The sequence below is a fragment of the Pantherophis guttatus genome, chromosome 6, assembly GCF_059756535.1.
Source record: "Pantherophis guttatus breed Tessera chromosome 6, ASM5975653v1, whole genome shotgun sequence".
Taxonomy (NCBI): Eukaryota; Metazoa; Chordata; class Lepidosauria; order Squamata; family Colubridae; genus Pantherophis; species Pantherophis guttatus.
This window is the reverse complement of record NC_142068.1, coordinates 58,873,545-58,889,904: the sequence shown is the minus strand read 5'-3', so window position 1 is coordinate 58,889,904 and position 16,360 is coordinate 58,873,545. Positions and strand designations below refer to the sequence as shown.

General features: G+C 36.8%; 1 protein-coding gene across 4 annotated transcripts; it reads right to left on the bottom strand.

Moving 5' to 3' along the window:
- Positions 1 to 4,319: 4,319 nt before the first annotated feature.
- PSTK (phosphoseryl-tRNA kinase) lies at positions 4,320 to 14,509 on the bottom strand. 4 transcript variants are annotated; one of them, XM_034436394.3, is made up of 7 exons: positions 13,803 to 14,509; positions 12,179 to 12,538; positions 9,672 to 9,963; positions 7,912 to 8,110; positions 7,497 to 7,572; positions 5,465 to 5,558; positions 4,320 to 4,588 (listed from the first exon to the last, which is right to left on the bottom strand). In XM_034436394.3, exons 2-7 carry the CDS (start codon positions 12,359 to 12,361, stop codon positions 4,392 to 4,394), a joined length of 1,041 nt encoding a protein of 346 aa, XP_034292285.2. In that variant the 5' UTR covers positions 12,362 to 12,538; positions 13,803 to 14,509; the 3' UTR covers positions 4,320 to 4,391. The 4 variants fall into 4 exon arrangements, with proteins under 4 accessions (XP_034292285.2, XP_087729092.1, XP_034292283.2 ...); XM_087872966.1 differs by having other exon boundaries at positions 12,179 to 12,559; positions 13,803 to 14,507; XM_034436392.3 differs by having other exon boundaries at positions 13,655 to 13,832.
- Positions 14,510 to 16,360: the final 1,851 nt, after the last annotated feature.

The following is a 16,360-nucleotide window of genomic DNA, read 5'->3' as shown; positions in this document are numbered from 1 at the left end:
TTTCAAACATGATAGAGTGCATTTATTGAACTGTTTAAAAACCCTGCTTCTTTTCATGTTTGCGTATGTCTGATTATAAGCATCTTCAGAATGTTTGATCCCTCTGAAAAACAGATCTTTCCAGACCTCTGAGGAAAGGCTTTGGAACGAGTACAGGGTGGTAAGGAAAAAATATGTCATTTATTTAGAGACACTCTTACATGCTGTCTCTGGTCAGAGCATTTTTAGAATTTCCTGATTATTATTATTTTTTATTTGAAGTTTTGCTGGTTAACACTGGTACCATCAGTGGTAGTGTTTAAAATCCCTTGCAAAAGGATGTCACAAAACGTCCTAGCGCTGAAATTCCCATCACTGCTGGACATATCCGCTGATGGAAGTTGGGGTTAGATGTTGTCCACCTGCGAAAAACGATGAAAGGTAGAAGCATCTGGTAAGTAGCTACGATTTGGGCAGGATAGCTGTTGATGACCCCATACACCTGAAGCAAATCAGTGGATTCATGTATTTCTTCAGAGTGGAGAATAATACTTTTTCTTTTTTCTTTTTTTTTTTTTCAGGGGGGAATCTCCCAAGTATATTTCAAGTCTTTTATTTGCATCACTGGTCTATGATGGTAATAAAGATTTGAGTGATTGATACTTTCATTTGCAAAAGTGCTGTAAATGTTTTAATGAATAATATTCAATAGCTTACCAGTTGAGGAAAATATTAAACATTTGCAGGGCTTTTTTTTTAAACAGCACATAATTATCTACTTACCTGACGTTCCTTTCTAGCAGATTTCCATCTTACCAGTTTCCAGTGATATGCATGTTCAGATGTCAGCTATAACTTAGTCAATGATTTTAGTCTTTGTATAGCCACACTGGTCCGTGCAGAAATCCAAGAAGCTTCAAAATATGTAGTGCTGGTATAGGGACCCAAGACTTCTGCAGGTCTTGCATTTGAAAAAGATAGTGGTCTGGTTTACCTCTAAATTAAAAATACAAATGGTATATTCTACCATTTTAATTAGGTTTAAAAGTGCATATGGCTGTGCATAGGTATTTATGAGAAAGTCTTTATCAGTGATCTCTAGGGAAAACTGATCTGCAGATATTTTGTATCCCTATAACATCATTTCAGAGTTTTGCAGCTTCCAAAGATTACTTGGACCAGTCTGGTCATACAAAGACCAAAATTACTGACTAGGTTACATTGGACTCCACTGAGTAGACAGTGCAAGTCTGAGGTACCAGTTCTTGTGTTGATTATCTGTACAACTTCCAAATAGGGTCATTACATGAAATAACTTCATTAATAAATCCTTAGGAAATGTAGAAATTTAAAGATTTGGGTTCAACATCAATAAAATTCCAGCAAAAGTTCAACAAATGCTAATATTTTTAATATTCTGATACCATTTTTTTTTTGTTTTATTCAAATGAGTTTAGATTTTGGCATTAAGGTGGCAGTGCTGCCTAAGGGACACTTCCACTTAGAATTTCCCTGATGCCTTTTGCAGTACTATTGATTGAGAACTGCTACCTGTAACACAAAGACTGAAAGTAGGATAAGAGCTCTGGTGGCGCAGTGGTTAGAATGCAGTATTGCAGACAAACTCTGCCCACAGCCTGGAGTTTTATCCTGACAGGCCTGAAGGTGGACTCAGCCTTGCATACTGTTGGGGGCAATATGCGAAACAATGTAAACCAGCAGAGTGTGCTATAAAGCATTATGGGATGGTATACTGTATAAGCCTAAATGCTATTGCTAGGACAAAAAATAATAATCATGAAATTAGATACAGATCTAATTTAAAGCTGAATGGGGTGCAATTGACAAAAACTAGTGAAAAATCAGTAAATTTATTTAAAGTCCACTACTTCAATGATAAAAGCCATATTTGCATGAGACATCAAAGCACTCAGGTTGGATAGAACTGTCAGTATGTTTATGTTTTTGTAATAGGAACCAAAATGCTGTGCTGTTTTTGATTAACCCAATTATAGTATCGGACAGGAAGCACATAGCCTTGTTCTATTCTGTTACAGTCCGAGTTTTTCGACAAAAGAATGAAACATTTTTAAAAATGTGTATCCAGGTTTTCCAACTGTGTAATGGAGAATCTCAGCAAATTCCCTGCTGGAAGCTCTTTCAATCCCAAAAGTATTTTGTTTCACAATTATATTTTGCCTTTGTTTCTAATATATATATATATATATGGTTTCTATTCCAAAGAAAGAAGCCTGTTTTTATGACAATCCCCAGCCGTATTTTGGAAAATGTTTTTATAATCTTCCTACAACAATCACTTTGAGTAATTTGTATTGTTGGATATCCACACTGCTTCGTCCCCATCTCAAATAACCCAATCTTTGATCTATATAATTGCCAGTGCTTGCTCGCAATAATGGGTAAATACAGAATACAATTTGTCAGATTACTGTAGTCTACTAACCGATAACCAGTTCATTTTTCCCGTTTTGCTAGGTGGTAAGAATGCAGGTTTAACAGGAAAATACCAGTAGCTAGTTGATGCCGATTATATCAAGGAAGCAAGTGACATAATCATTGGTAGTCCTGTCCCATTCTAGCAATTTACTCATGAACAATTTGGGCATGTTCTGTCTTACTGCGCTTATGAATTTTGTATTTTAAAATACTGAAGCCCGTGAAATGAAAATGGTTCATTAGCTTAAGAACTGAAATAACTCAGAAGCAGGGATGGATGGGCAGAATGAAATAACTGAATCAGATATGCTAACCGGAAAACAAGGCAGAGTGCAACAATTATAAGTTTCAGCAAGAAATGGCCATGTAGCAATGAAGTAGGAAACAGTACTGAACAGATGAGGGCTTTTTGAAAAATAGGTAAACTTAATTTTGGAGGAAATTAAAAGACTGTTGGCAGATAGTTTGCTTTTAAGTCTTGCCAGTACTTTTGTAGAATAGAAGCATGGACAATGACCAAGTTATGATCAAGAGAACAGAAGTCATTATAATAAAGGGTCGAACATATATGCAAGACAGAATGCATAGAGAGATGGACATTGTATTTAGGGCAAATAATTTAAGATCAAAAAATGTCAATAATAAGGAATATTGCAGATCATGCACACTCAGGCTTAAAAAAAACTATGTAGTTGAAAAAAAAATATCCTTGTTCTGTATAGGTAGTTCTCAACTTATGACCACAATTGAGCCCATTTCTGTTGCCAAGTGAGACAATTGTTACATGAATTTTGCTCCATTATATGATCTTTCTTGCCACAGTTGTTAAGTGAATCACTGCAGTTGTTAAGGTAGTAACACGGTTGCTAAATGAATCTGGCTTCCCCTTTGACTTTGCTTGTCAAAAGGCTGCAAAAGGATCATGTGACCTCACGACACTGTAGCCATCATATATACGAGTCAGTTGCCAAGTATGAATTCTGATCATGTAACCATGGGGATACTGCAGTAGTCGTAAGTTGAAAAATTGTCTTAACTCATTTTCTCAGTGCTGTCATAACTTCAGACAGCTGCTGAAAGAACTGTTGTAAGTTAAGGACTACCTGTACAGTAATATCAAAAGAATAAATAGCATTAATGATCACCAACCTTGGCTGGAGATTGTACTAAAAGAAGGAAAATGGAGCAGGTAGGACACCACTGAGAATAGTGAGTTGTCTGAAATCAGAAACTCTGTATTTTTTTATATATAATAAGATATAAAGGGATGAAAGAATATATTCCAACCTGGATTTTTGCCACCAACAAAAGGAAGTCATTTTGCATGAAAAATAGAATCACAATACTTTAAACATTTGGATTAGGATGCTAATGAGGTACATTTATTCACATTAAACTCATTTGGTAATGTTTTGGTTTCCTGGTGATAATATGGAAGTGGTTGATCACTGCCTTGTTCAGCCTTTTTAAAATTCCTGGTACAACCTATAACCCTGGGATTTCTTGGTGAACTTACCTGCAGGTATTAAGCATGCCTAATATTCTTGTTGATTCTGATCAGTTGAAATCCATTAGGCATGATGAACTAATTGGTGTAGTAGACACCTGTTAAAAGTTATCCTAACACTTTTATTGCTTTCATTTAGCAAGACATGGGGCTCTTTCAGTCTGCTTGCCTGGCTGTTAATGAGGAGCTTAGAGGGAGACTTGTCTATCTCTGCAAGAGCCATAATTATAGGCAATTAATACTGAAAGCTGGCAGAAAAAAAATAGTGCCCTTTAATTAAACATCTTCAAGCAGGAATTAATATTCTTAAGATTGAATAATAGATTCTACCATTCAGAACTAAATTTAACTTTTAAAAGTACACAGGGAAGCTGTATCTATTACAGATAGCTTTATTGTTAAATTTCCATCACACCGTTGATATCACTTCATGAAGCAAAATAAAATGCTACTGTTTATTAAAATACTTTTTAACAATATCATCTGTCTCTTGGGAAAATACAGAAGTTATATCAAATGTACTATTTTCTACATAAAACTGATTTTCTTTATTAGTCTTTTGTTTTAACTTTTCTAAGAATTTTACTTTCTGCTTGTTGAGCTCCTCTGACAAAATCTTCATCTCACTTGGAGTAAGGCTTTTGGCTGGAAAACAAAACAAACGATGAAATGCTGTTGTTTAAACTTTGTGTTATTTTAACGTTTGAGAAGGAAAAGCTATTATCTAAAAAGAAACATGGCTATAGCTATAAAATAGATCCATAAACATGTCTAGGCCATAATGTGGTGTGTTTCCTTTGGCTTAGCAGGTTCTACAATCAGCCTCTGTAGTATAAGAAACATGTTTCATGTGTTGTATAAACCCAGCCAGTTGTGATTTAGTCTATAAATCAGCTTATCAACTCCATAGAGTACACCATCAATATATATTAAACTTTTGAGACTTAATTTTATACCTATAATACCCAACCTCCCAATAAAAGGCAACCAACCTTTCAACGGTAAGATTACTATACTTCTCAGATATATTACAGCCAGCCCAGCTCTCTGATGTCCTGGCTAGAAAAGTCTTAGTGTAATATATAAACCAGCTCTGCCATTGCAGAACAATGATCTGCCAAGAACCTTTCAATTGCCAATAATATATATGGTTTCTTCTGTGTATGAAAACAGTCTCAGCAATAAAATATTCCATAGGCATCATTTGTTAGCACTGTCTTCAGAGCAATAGTTAAATTCCTTCTAATGAAGGAAGTTCGGTCCAGTGGCTAAAGTATCAGGCTAGAAACCAGAAGTCTGTAAATTCTTATTCCTTCTTAGGCATGAAAGCTGGCTGGTTGACTTTGGGGCAGTCACTCTCCCTCAGTCCATGACATTCGGCTCGGGATACAAGCCAGTCAATTCCTATTGCAACCTATCGAAAAAAAGCAGACCCTCCCCCTTCCTTGCAGTAAAATTCTCGGAAGAAAAAAAGTTACATTTCCCACTAGTAAAGTCATCCCTAAGTCTTGCTCAACATACCTTTAGCCTTCTGCATTATTTCAGAGATTGTTCGCCTGAGAACTTGATCAGCTTGATGTAGAACATTGCTTGCACATATAGCCCGATCCATCTCCTAGTCAAGATCAACCAAAATTGTTTTAATACTGTTGTTACTGATCCTTAGTACACAAGAATTTTTTTTTTTAATTTGATTTATATGCCGCCTTTCTCCGGAGACTCAGGACGGCTTACAATGCGTTAAGCAATAGCCTTCATTCTTTTGTATATTTTATACAAAGTCAGCTTATTGCCCCCACAAACTGGGTCCTCATTTCACCTACCTTAGAAAGGATGGAAGGCTGAGTCAACCTTGAGCCTTGGAGAGATTCGAACCAGCAGTAATTGCAGGCAGCTGTGTTAATAACAGGGTGCACTAAACCACTGTACTATCAAGGCTCTTCTGGATAGTAACATGGATGGTGTCATAAATTTGATACATAAATGAGCAAGAATTAACAATTCAGATTACTTTGTATTGGAACAATTCTAGGTTGCTTTCTGAAAGTTATTCGCCTTCCCTGCCAAGTTTTGGCATAGCCCCGAAGTGCATGCTTCCAATTCTGTAGCAAATCCCCTCCACAATCTAATTTTATATACAAGGATTGAATGAACAGTATTGCCTCCACCTCGGTAACTTTAACTTAAATGGCGATATTTTAATGCAAATGGGAAATAATTCTTGAAATGAACTATTTTGTTACCTGTATTCATTCTCCACATAATCACTACATATTTTTGCCAATGATGAACAAGCTTCTTAAAACCTTAAAGATTCTATAAATCCTTTTCACCTCATTTGATGTCCAAAAATGTGTTTATTCAATTTTAGAGAAAAGTAGAAGTTTCCTGGCTATAGAGGAAAAGGGGGGGAAATACCTAAGATCCAACTTTGGGCCGGAACTAGGGAGAGGCACTGCTGAGCCACTTACACCAACCCTCCTCCTTCAGATTAAAATTCTGTTTATCAGATCATTGTGTAGATTGTGGCTCTTCCTTTTGTTTCCCAAGGTTATTCCCACATACAATTACATAATGCAACCTTTTCTCACAGCAACTTTCCATCAATTGAATTGAAAGAACAAGATGCTAAAGAACACATCTGAACTTCTAGTGCATCATTACTGCCGTCTGTTTGCAGCTTATAAAATTGGAGGCATTATTTTTCATTTAACCCTCACACCAACATTAATAATACTAAGTAGGATTTGCTTTTATATTTTCAGGATACAGTGTCTTTAAGCCAAAGATCAACATTTAAGATTGTGAAACTGGTGATGCATTTTATAAAAAGGCCAGGAGGCAATTTGGAAAAATTTACATTTTGTCTTAGGAACTTTACAAATAGAAAACAATCTTAAGAAATAAGATGAGGTGTATTAAAAGCCTTCTGATTTGTAATCATTTTTTTTTATTCTATTCAGCTTTTGGGAAGCAGAAATTGAACAGTAAATTAGATTTATATTTTTATATAATGTTTGGCTTCCATAGAATGTGCAGTCCATTGCCTCCAAAGTGAGTGGCCTCAAAAGCCTCTCCATTAGTTGAACAAACCATGTGACACATACACACACACACTGATTAGATACAATATAATTAAAATGAATCTGGGTTCTGCATCTATCCCATTTCACCTGCTTCTGAAGTGTCAAAGACCAATTGTGTGTTGGTCCCTTTTATACAGTCTTTTGATCATTTTAATATGTTAATTTTAATGCTGAATGCTTTTAATGTTTTTAATGTTCTCATTATTTTATATTGTCCTTTTATGATGTTGCCCAGGGTAACTTGATAGTGGGATGGGTAGCATATAAATTTAAAAAATAAATAAAAATTGCAATCTTCCATTTTAGAAAAAAAAACTGGACATTCCTGGTATAAAACAGTGGATAGCTTTCCAGCTCTCTTTTTTATTTTTATCCACAATGGCAAGGGCTAAATATTTTATCCCCATCAAAGGCTTCCTATATATAGCAAATCTCCTGAACTTATTAACCCACATAATTCAAGGTACCTTTTCTTCTGTATTCTCTTCCATGGGTTTTACTGGATTTTCCAAAGCAGAAGATAACAAATTAAACACCTGAAGACTGAAAAAAATATAAAATTAAATTGCAAATGCAAACATACGAACGTCTAGCAGCTTGCTCAAAGATAATGTCTGAGATCAATGGGATCAATAACATCCATCTAAAAAGCTAAACCCTGAAGAAATTCAATGTACAAACTGCAATTCAGTACAAATGAATATGAATTTCTCTATAAGTAGAAACCTTCTCCCTCCCCCATATCTTCCAAAATCAAGTTTTACTAGACTATGTAAGAAGTTTTCCCTCACAAGTTCCTTTCCTCTGAGGCAAGAATCCTACAAAGTGCCCAGAGATCATTATAAAAAGAATATAAATAATTGTTTCAATGAGATCACTTACTTATCTTCTAATGAAAATTCAGCACTTTTCACAATAAGGCTATTTTGCTCCCACATGTATTTTTTTGAATTTGGACATTCTAGCTTTTCTGCCATTGCAAATATGGTTTCCTCAGGTAATGGCTGCTTTCTCTGAGAATTTCTCTCTAAACAAACTTCAACCTGGCAGTCTAGGAACAATTGACAGAAGCCCAACGAATCTAGAAAATAAAATATATGTTTATCAAAACCGGCCATTTAAAACTCATTATACACAGACTGTGTAAGATGCACTGTGTAAAATTAAAAATTAAACAATGGATTAAGAGGCAATTCAATATTTATTAAATGTAATCACACACAAATCTGCGTAGCTATTTAAACAAGTTTTTCAGGTTAAATCTTGTCAATATGCAAGCAAGAGAATTCTAAAATGCATAGATGCATTACATAAAATGCATTGCATGAAAAATAGTTTTGGAAAACGTAAAATATCAAACAGGAATATGGGGTGATCAGTTTTCCCCTTCTGACCTTATTAAGTCAGTGGATTACATTCTCCTTCAAGTGAGAAAAGCTTCCCCCTTTGGTGTTGGCCTCTAAGGCGAAATTTGTTTCAATATAAGACGAAAACCATGCTAGTTGTTGGCCAGGAAATTTGGTCAGCAGCTTATAAAACCATCCAAACTCTCGGTCATATTCCAAAGCAGCACTTTATCTACAGCAATACCCAGAGCTGGCATATATATATATATATATATATATATATATATATATATATATATAGGTAGGTAGGTAGGTAGGTAGGTAGGTAGGTAGGTAGGTAGGTAGGTAGGTAGGTAGATGCTATATGTATATATATATATATATATATATATATATATATATATATATATATATATATATATCCAGGATATACACACACACACACACACACACTTTCCACTAGCTTCAATGAGAGGGGGAGGGGAAGAGGAACGGAGGGAGGGATAGAGAGATTTATGAAAGCTATAATTCTCCCACTTTTATGCTGTCAGAAAGAACCCAGCAGGATACAGAATATCTTGGAAGTCTACCCCCACCCTAAATAATGAGTAGCAATTGCCTAAATTCAGTACCAAGAGGAAACAGAATGGTCAGATCATTAGCTTTAACTAATAGAACAGTTTTCACAATGTCCTTCCAGGGACAGCTGAACCAATGAACACCACAGACTGACAACCTCAGATTCAAGAACAGCGTCAATTTGTCTGGAACAGCTGGAGCAGCCCCTCCTTACACAAAGGAACTCCTAACCAATGGCCTCTTTGTTGCATACTGATCCACCAATGAGTGGATGCCAATTCACCAGGATCACCGTCCAACTGGAAAGAAAGGCAAGAAAAGAAATACTCCTATTGGTGGCTGAAGTAATTTGACTCTCCATCTCTCAGAGATGTATGGTCCTCTTCCAGCCAAGGTCATCCATCAGGATGCGAAAAGCCATTTCTATACTCATGCCCCAAGATTTCTAAGAATATCAAAAACAACAGTTCACAAAAAAATATGTAAAAAATAGATAGTGACATCCTGTACCATGGATGGCTGCCCACTAAAGATGTTTTGGTAGAGATGTTCTATGCAGCACTTTATTGATTTGTAGGACAGCACAAAAGATGTAATTGAGAAGTTCAACCCTGCTCACCAAGAAAAACCCCTTTTAACTACAACAGCTCAACATATGGTTTGCACTGCTGAATCGTGAGGTTGAATCGCTGGTGTAAAATATAAAATCCAACTTACACTGGCGAGCTAACTGGTACACTTCATATCTCATGCTCCGATAATAAAAGTTGTCATCTAAAATAAAATATATTGGCCTGAGTGGAATGAAATCTATTAAATATTGACAAGATGCAGAGTCTTCTGTTCCTGCAGATATTAATCCTTGTTCCATCAAACAGGAGACAAAACTTTTCCACATTGTTTCAGTTCTGTTTGAAGGAGGAAAGTAATGGCATCCTTTAATAAGAGCCTGAAGGAAGTGTTCAAGGTACAATAATAATTCATGCCGGTATGATCTCCAATGAGAAATCTATAACGTAAGAAGACAATTATTCATGTTAGATTACAGATTGGCTGCAATCTGGAGCAGCTATCAACGGCAACAAATGCACTGTTATTTACCTCAGTGTAAAATGGAGATTTGATCTCCATAGATTTTGATTTGTTGGTCATTGAATTTTGGGTCACAGGCAATTTTTTCTGTCTAGCCATCTCATTCTATTTAATTTAAATCCTTCCCCCACATACATATTTTGATAGAAAGCTCAATTTCACCATAATGGTGCTGCTAGAGTCTTTCCAGAAAAACTACCCAACTCCAGTTCCTGTTGGAACAGATTAGCACCTGACCCTCTCAAAATTAGACAAAGGATTCAGTGCAAAGCATTTGAAGGGGCATTTTGTAAAATGCATGCCCGTGAAGAAAGTGCCCTTCCTCATTAAATTTTCATTAAATTTTCATTCAGCACAGCAGCTGCATCCTCCTGAAGACCCAGCTCAATTGCTTTGAAGGCCTTTTCAGATTATCTCCATGTGCAGGTGTGTTCAGAGAAAACTTTCTGCTGGAACAGACTGCAAAGCAAGCTGTGTACGCGTAGAATTGTAAAAAAGCAGCGCAGGTGAACTTTCTGGAATATGTAGTTGCTTTGATTTTTTGAGGAAGGATGATTTTGCTTATGTCCACAGGCTTCGAGAAACACTCCTTCAAATATTTTATACAACTCTTGTAGCAATGCTAACTTCTACAGGAGGACAACCATCACTGCAGCCCTCCGCCAATCTTGGCTTTATGGCAGAGTGGCTAGACGGAAGCTTCTCTTCAATTCAAAACACATGAAAGCTTGCTTAGAGTTTGCAAAAAAGCACTTGAAGGACTCTCAGACTGCGGGGAACAAGATTCTTTGATCTTATGGAACCAATATTGATCTATTTGGCCTCAATTCTAAACATTATGTCTGGAGGAAACCAGGCACCGCTCATCATCTGCCCAATATCATCCAACAGTGAAGCATGGTGGTGGCAGCACCATACTTTGGGGGTGTTTTTCAGCAGCAGGGACTGGGAGACTGGTCAGGGTTGAGGGAAAGCTGAATGGAACAAAGTACAGGTATATCTTAATGAAAACCTGTTCCATAGCACTCAGGACCTCAGACTGAGCCGAAGGTTCACTTTCCAATATGATAACGAACCTAAGCACAGAGCCAAGACAACGCAAGAGTGGCTTAGGGACAACTCTGTGAAAATCCTAGAGTGGCCCAGCCAGAGCCCTGACTTGTATCCGATTGAACATCTCTGAAGGAACCTGAAAATGGCTGTCCAACGACGGTCACCATCTTATCTGACTGAGCTTGAGAGGATTTGCAAGGAAGAATGACAGAAAATCCCCAAACCAAGTTTGCAAAACTTGTCACGTCATACCCAAAAAAACTCAAGGCTGTAATTGTTGTCAAAGGTGCTTCAACGAAGTACTGAGTGAAGAATCTGAATACTTATGCCAATGTGATATTTCATTTTTTAAAAAATAAATCTACAGACATTTCTAAAATTCTGTTTTCACTTTGTCATTATGGGGTACCGAGTGTAGATTAATGAGAAAAAATGAATTTCAACAACTGTAGAATCAGGCTGCAGCATAATAAAAATGTGAAGGGGGTCTGAATACTTTCTGAATGCACTGTATACACATTGTACAGTGCATACCATACTTATGTATGTATGTATTTGGTTCTTGGCTTATGACAAGTCACTTAAGGACTGTTCGAAGTTACAACAGACCTTCCAGAGCTACTTTGTACTTGTTTTTGGAATATAGATTATATATATAATCTATTATTAGATTATATATTATACTTTATTAGCAAATTTAGGACTACATATTCACAAGATAAGCTTCATTGTAATTTAAAAAATAAAATACTGAACTAATTAAACTATAAAGTTAGTATGAAATCTGAAAATTCCACAGTGCAATGATTAACACCAAAATACCACAGTGCAATGACAACAACCAATGTGTGTGTGCCTGTGTACACGCACATGTACACACACCCTTAATGCCTTCATTACACCAAACTGGTTCTAAACATCAAGCTGGGATTTAACTCTGATTTATTCTCATAATTTGCTATTTGCTGTTGATTAATTTACTGAATTTGCATTTAAAATACTTTAGTGAGAAAATCTTCTAACTGCCCAGAGTCTTCTGAAGTAAGTGATAATAAGGTAATGTCTAACCCTAATCTTACCTCTGTTTCACTGAATGCTTCCAAAGGAATGAGATCGTCATAACTGAGAAGAATGCAGGACCATCCTTTGTGCTTCCTCAAGGAGGAACTCAGCGCTTGTGCTGTCCTAGTTTTACCTGCTGCTGGTAAACCACAAAGCACACATAGTCCCAGCTGATGGCCTCCAACTCTCTCTTGCTCCATGCTTTCCCCTTGATGAAACTTCTGTGAGACCAAGGAACTAACGGTTTAATGCATTAACTTAACGTTGCAACGTATTTGCTGTTGCACACAAAGAATGATCAGAAGTGCCAGTACTGAAGAGACAATGGCTTTGTCTGAATACTTTGTTTTCTGATAGCTTTTGATGCCACACTTTTCCTAGTTAGAAGAACAAGGACGCTTAAATAAATAACAAAGAAACTTGAGTTGTTACTGTTGCAGATAATCGACAGTACATAAAAAACACATGCATACACCAGAATAGAGGGCAACTGTTATATTGAAAATGGACACATTGAGATCTATTTTTAAAAAATAACATTTTTCAGTTTATTATTTATTAGAGTTTTATTCTGCCTTTATTACTTTATAAGTAACAAGGCGGTGAACAAGGTAGACACCTTCCTCCTCCTATTTTCTCACATTTATCACTTTTCATAAGTTCTAAAAAATCAATATCAAAGTGTAATTTACGTTTATCATGCTGTTTGTTCGATAACCCAGAGTAATTTTTAAAATTAATTTAAAGAAGTTAAAAGAAGTTAAAATAAGATAGGCATTACTGCCACCTACTGATGTTATCTATAAATTTTTAAAAAACCATATTCTCAATAATACCAATTATTGTGATTTAAAAACAGCACTCTATGACAAATAGAAATTTGAAAAAAAAACTATTTCACAACCTTATAACCCTCAGTCCTGAGCGTTTCATTTTGTTTTAAGTTGGTACTAAAGATGAATCTTGATAGATTTATGAATTAATGGCATGGATATTTACCCTTGCTTTATGTTCCTATTGAGGAATTTAGATGTAACAATTTCATAACTTCAGTAAAATAGTGAATGTAGACCAGGAACATCCACCATCGTAATCTATCTTGTTTGCAGGCATAACAGAATAGCCACTATTTTTTTTAAAAAAAAATATTCTAAGATGTTTGAATTTATGGGGTAGGAGTAAATGCCTTGGATTATTTTGCAGGGGCTTGCATCTCTCCAACCTTTGATTTTAGCATCTTCTTCATTCCTGCTCCAGATTGCCAAAGTCCCCAGTTCATACCACTTGCTGAACTAAGCCAGTGAAAAATAAGGCAGTGGCTGTCACAACCAGGCCATGTTTGTTAAATGTTAAACCTGGTTCCAGGGACATATGTGCATGATTTAGCCCATTTGGTTATTTTAAGTAATGCACTGGGCAAATTCAGTACCCAGAGATTAAGTGGCTGGTCTGAACCCAGCCAGTGTTTAAAACGTCTTCCCTTTGCCACTTACCTTCTCTCCCAGACTTGTTTATCGAGTCGCTTCTTTCTATCCACTCGCTTCTTTCTATCCTACTCTTTTTTTATCCATTCACCTGCCCTCGACAGCAGTCACCCCTTTTCCCAGCCAAGAAGAAGAAAAAAAAAAAAGCTATTCCTACCTCTGCCAGCGACACTCTATCTTCGTAAAGGGGAGGACTCTATCATTCGCTTACTAAAGTCCGCAGGCGAGTGTACGCGTTGAATTCTGGGAGTTGAAGTCCACGCATATCAAAGTTGCCAAGATTTGAGACACACTGCCCTAGGGTTGGAAATCACAGTCACAAGTAGCTTCCTCCTCCTCCTCCTCCTCAACAAGTCACGCCGGCCGAATTCATCCAGCACGCTAAGCCACAAACGAGGAAATCACTGTTTGGCTTTAATGTGTGAACCTATATTCAACATAATTGGACCTAATTGGATATAAAAGGGGAACAAGCTGATACATGTGATGTTAACTCGGACCAGATTTTTTTAAAAAATTAAGGGAAACAGTTGCAGTGGGAAGAAGAAGAAGAAGAATATAAAACTTCCAGCTCCATATAGTCCATAGAACCCAGTCAATGGTCTTCCACTTCGAGTTTTATCGCCTGCTTTGGCTTCTCCCTGGCAAACACAGCCAAGGCTTGGAAATGGCAATTAACTCAAAGGTTGCCTCCTTCCACGTTCACACAACCGGATCCGCGATCGGCTGACGACGCGGCTGGAACTGCATTAAGATGAGAAAGCATTTTATTTCCGAAAGCCGGGTTTTTCTCATTTTCCAGAAATTGCACTGCTACCGAAAGTACAGGCATTAGGAAAAAAAGAATCGACGAATAGCCAATAGGAAGAGGAGACGTTTGTTGGCCAACGGCTATTGGATCCGCGGCGCCCAGCTTGCTTCTGATTGGGTGAAAGCAATAGAAGATCTGGTCTGTCCTGAGAGGGAATATTCCTTAGTCCCCCCACCCTCCTCCTCCTAAGGACGATTTTACGGTTTGCGAAATTGTCACTTCTGCCGACTGGATATACAATAAAGCAAAAAGTCTACTCTATGGAGATTCTCAGTCATCCAGGTGATAGTTGTCCCAAAGGTGCTTTTTCAGGAGGCAACTAGACTTTCTGGTTTTTTTTCTTTGAAGACGTTTCGTTTTCCATCCAAGAAGTTTCAAAGAAAAAAACAAAGTCCTGTTGCCTCCTGAAAAAGCACCTTTGGTACACTGAAGCAACTTTTTTTCAAACTTGGCAATTTGAAGATATGTGGACTTCAACTCCCAGGATTCCCAGCCAGACAGCTGACTGAAGAATCCTGGGAATTGAAGTACACACATTTTATAAATTGCCAAGTTTGGAAAACGCTGCATAATGGGAAACTCAGCTGCTTTGGAATGATTTTCGGAAACAAAATGCAGGAACAAAATGGGCTGGGTATTTAGAAATTGTAAAGGAGATTCCAGCACCTTTCTACTTGTAATCAGCACTCAGGTCAGCATAGATTAACTCCAAGGTCAACTTCAGACCAACAATTCAAGTAAGCAATATCCCAATCAAGAAACTGTCAAAGAGCCATCAGTAAACATACCAATCAAAGAATCCCTAAGACCGCCCCCACCCAAACTGGCAAGATACCGGAATATAAACTGACAGCAAACAGCACTTCTTACTAGCACTGGTGATGCTACCTAATTAGGGTAATGAAGTGTCTGCAAGAAAACAAGCAAGCTCAAAGAGCACCAAGGACCCCTCATTTCAATCCTGAGCTACAAATATTCTCCTTTATTGGAACAATCAGCCTGGCAGGTAATAAAAGAAACTGTCAATATAACTTGTTAAATCAGTGTACATGCCAATATAAATTTGGATAATAAATGGTAAGAATTCCTTTTAAAAAGATTATCCTTTAATTTACAGTAGTTTAGCTCAACTTGCAGGAGACTTTTCGTAAAGTTATGTATGGATTACATTTGCAGTCAATTTGTGACGACTTGATGAAATACAGAAGTAGTCCTTTTCTATAATTGGAAATAATTCTAATAACGAATTTTGTAATTGTGTGCACAGAGGTCCAGGGAGGTTTTTAAAAAATGAGGTTTAGGCTTCAAATATTTGCAGATCTTAATTGATGAAGGCTATTTTATAATTCAATGAAGGAACTTGAATAGTTTGAAACCAAACTGGAATTTGTGATAAATCCATCTGTAAACTATATTCAGTAGGAGTTACAAGGCTTTAACAAATATGCCTTTAATTTCTTAAACTATCTTTGCATTCTTTGCATTAAGTGATGTGGTCACAAAGACATCATGTTTTGTGACCACATCACTTAATGACACAAATTCCAGCCACAATTACTATAGTTAAGTGAAGATTACCTGTACAGGTAGTCCTTAACTTACGACAGTTCATTTAGTGACTGTTGAAAATTACAACGGCACTGAAAAAATTGACTTATGACTATTTTTCATACTTAGGACCACTGCAGCATCCCTACGGTCACATGATCAAAATTCAGATGCTTGGTAACTGGTTCATATTTATGACCGTTGCTGTGTCCCAAGGTCATATGATCACTTTTTGTAATCTTCTGATATACAGTCAATGGGGAATCCAGATTCACTCAACAACTGTGTTGCTAACTTAACAAATGCAACAATTTACTTAACAACTGTAGCAAGAAAGGTCGTAAAATGGTGCAAAC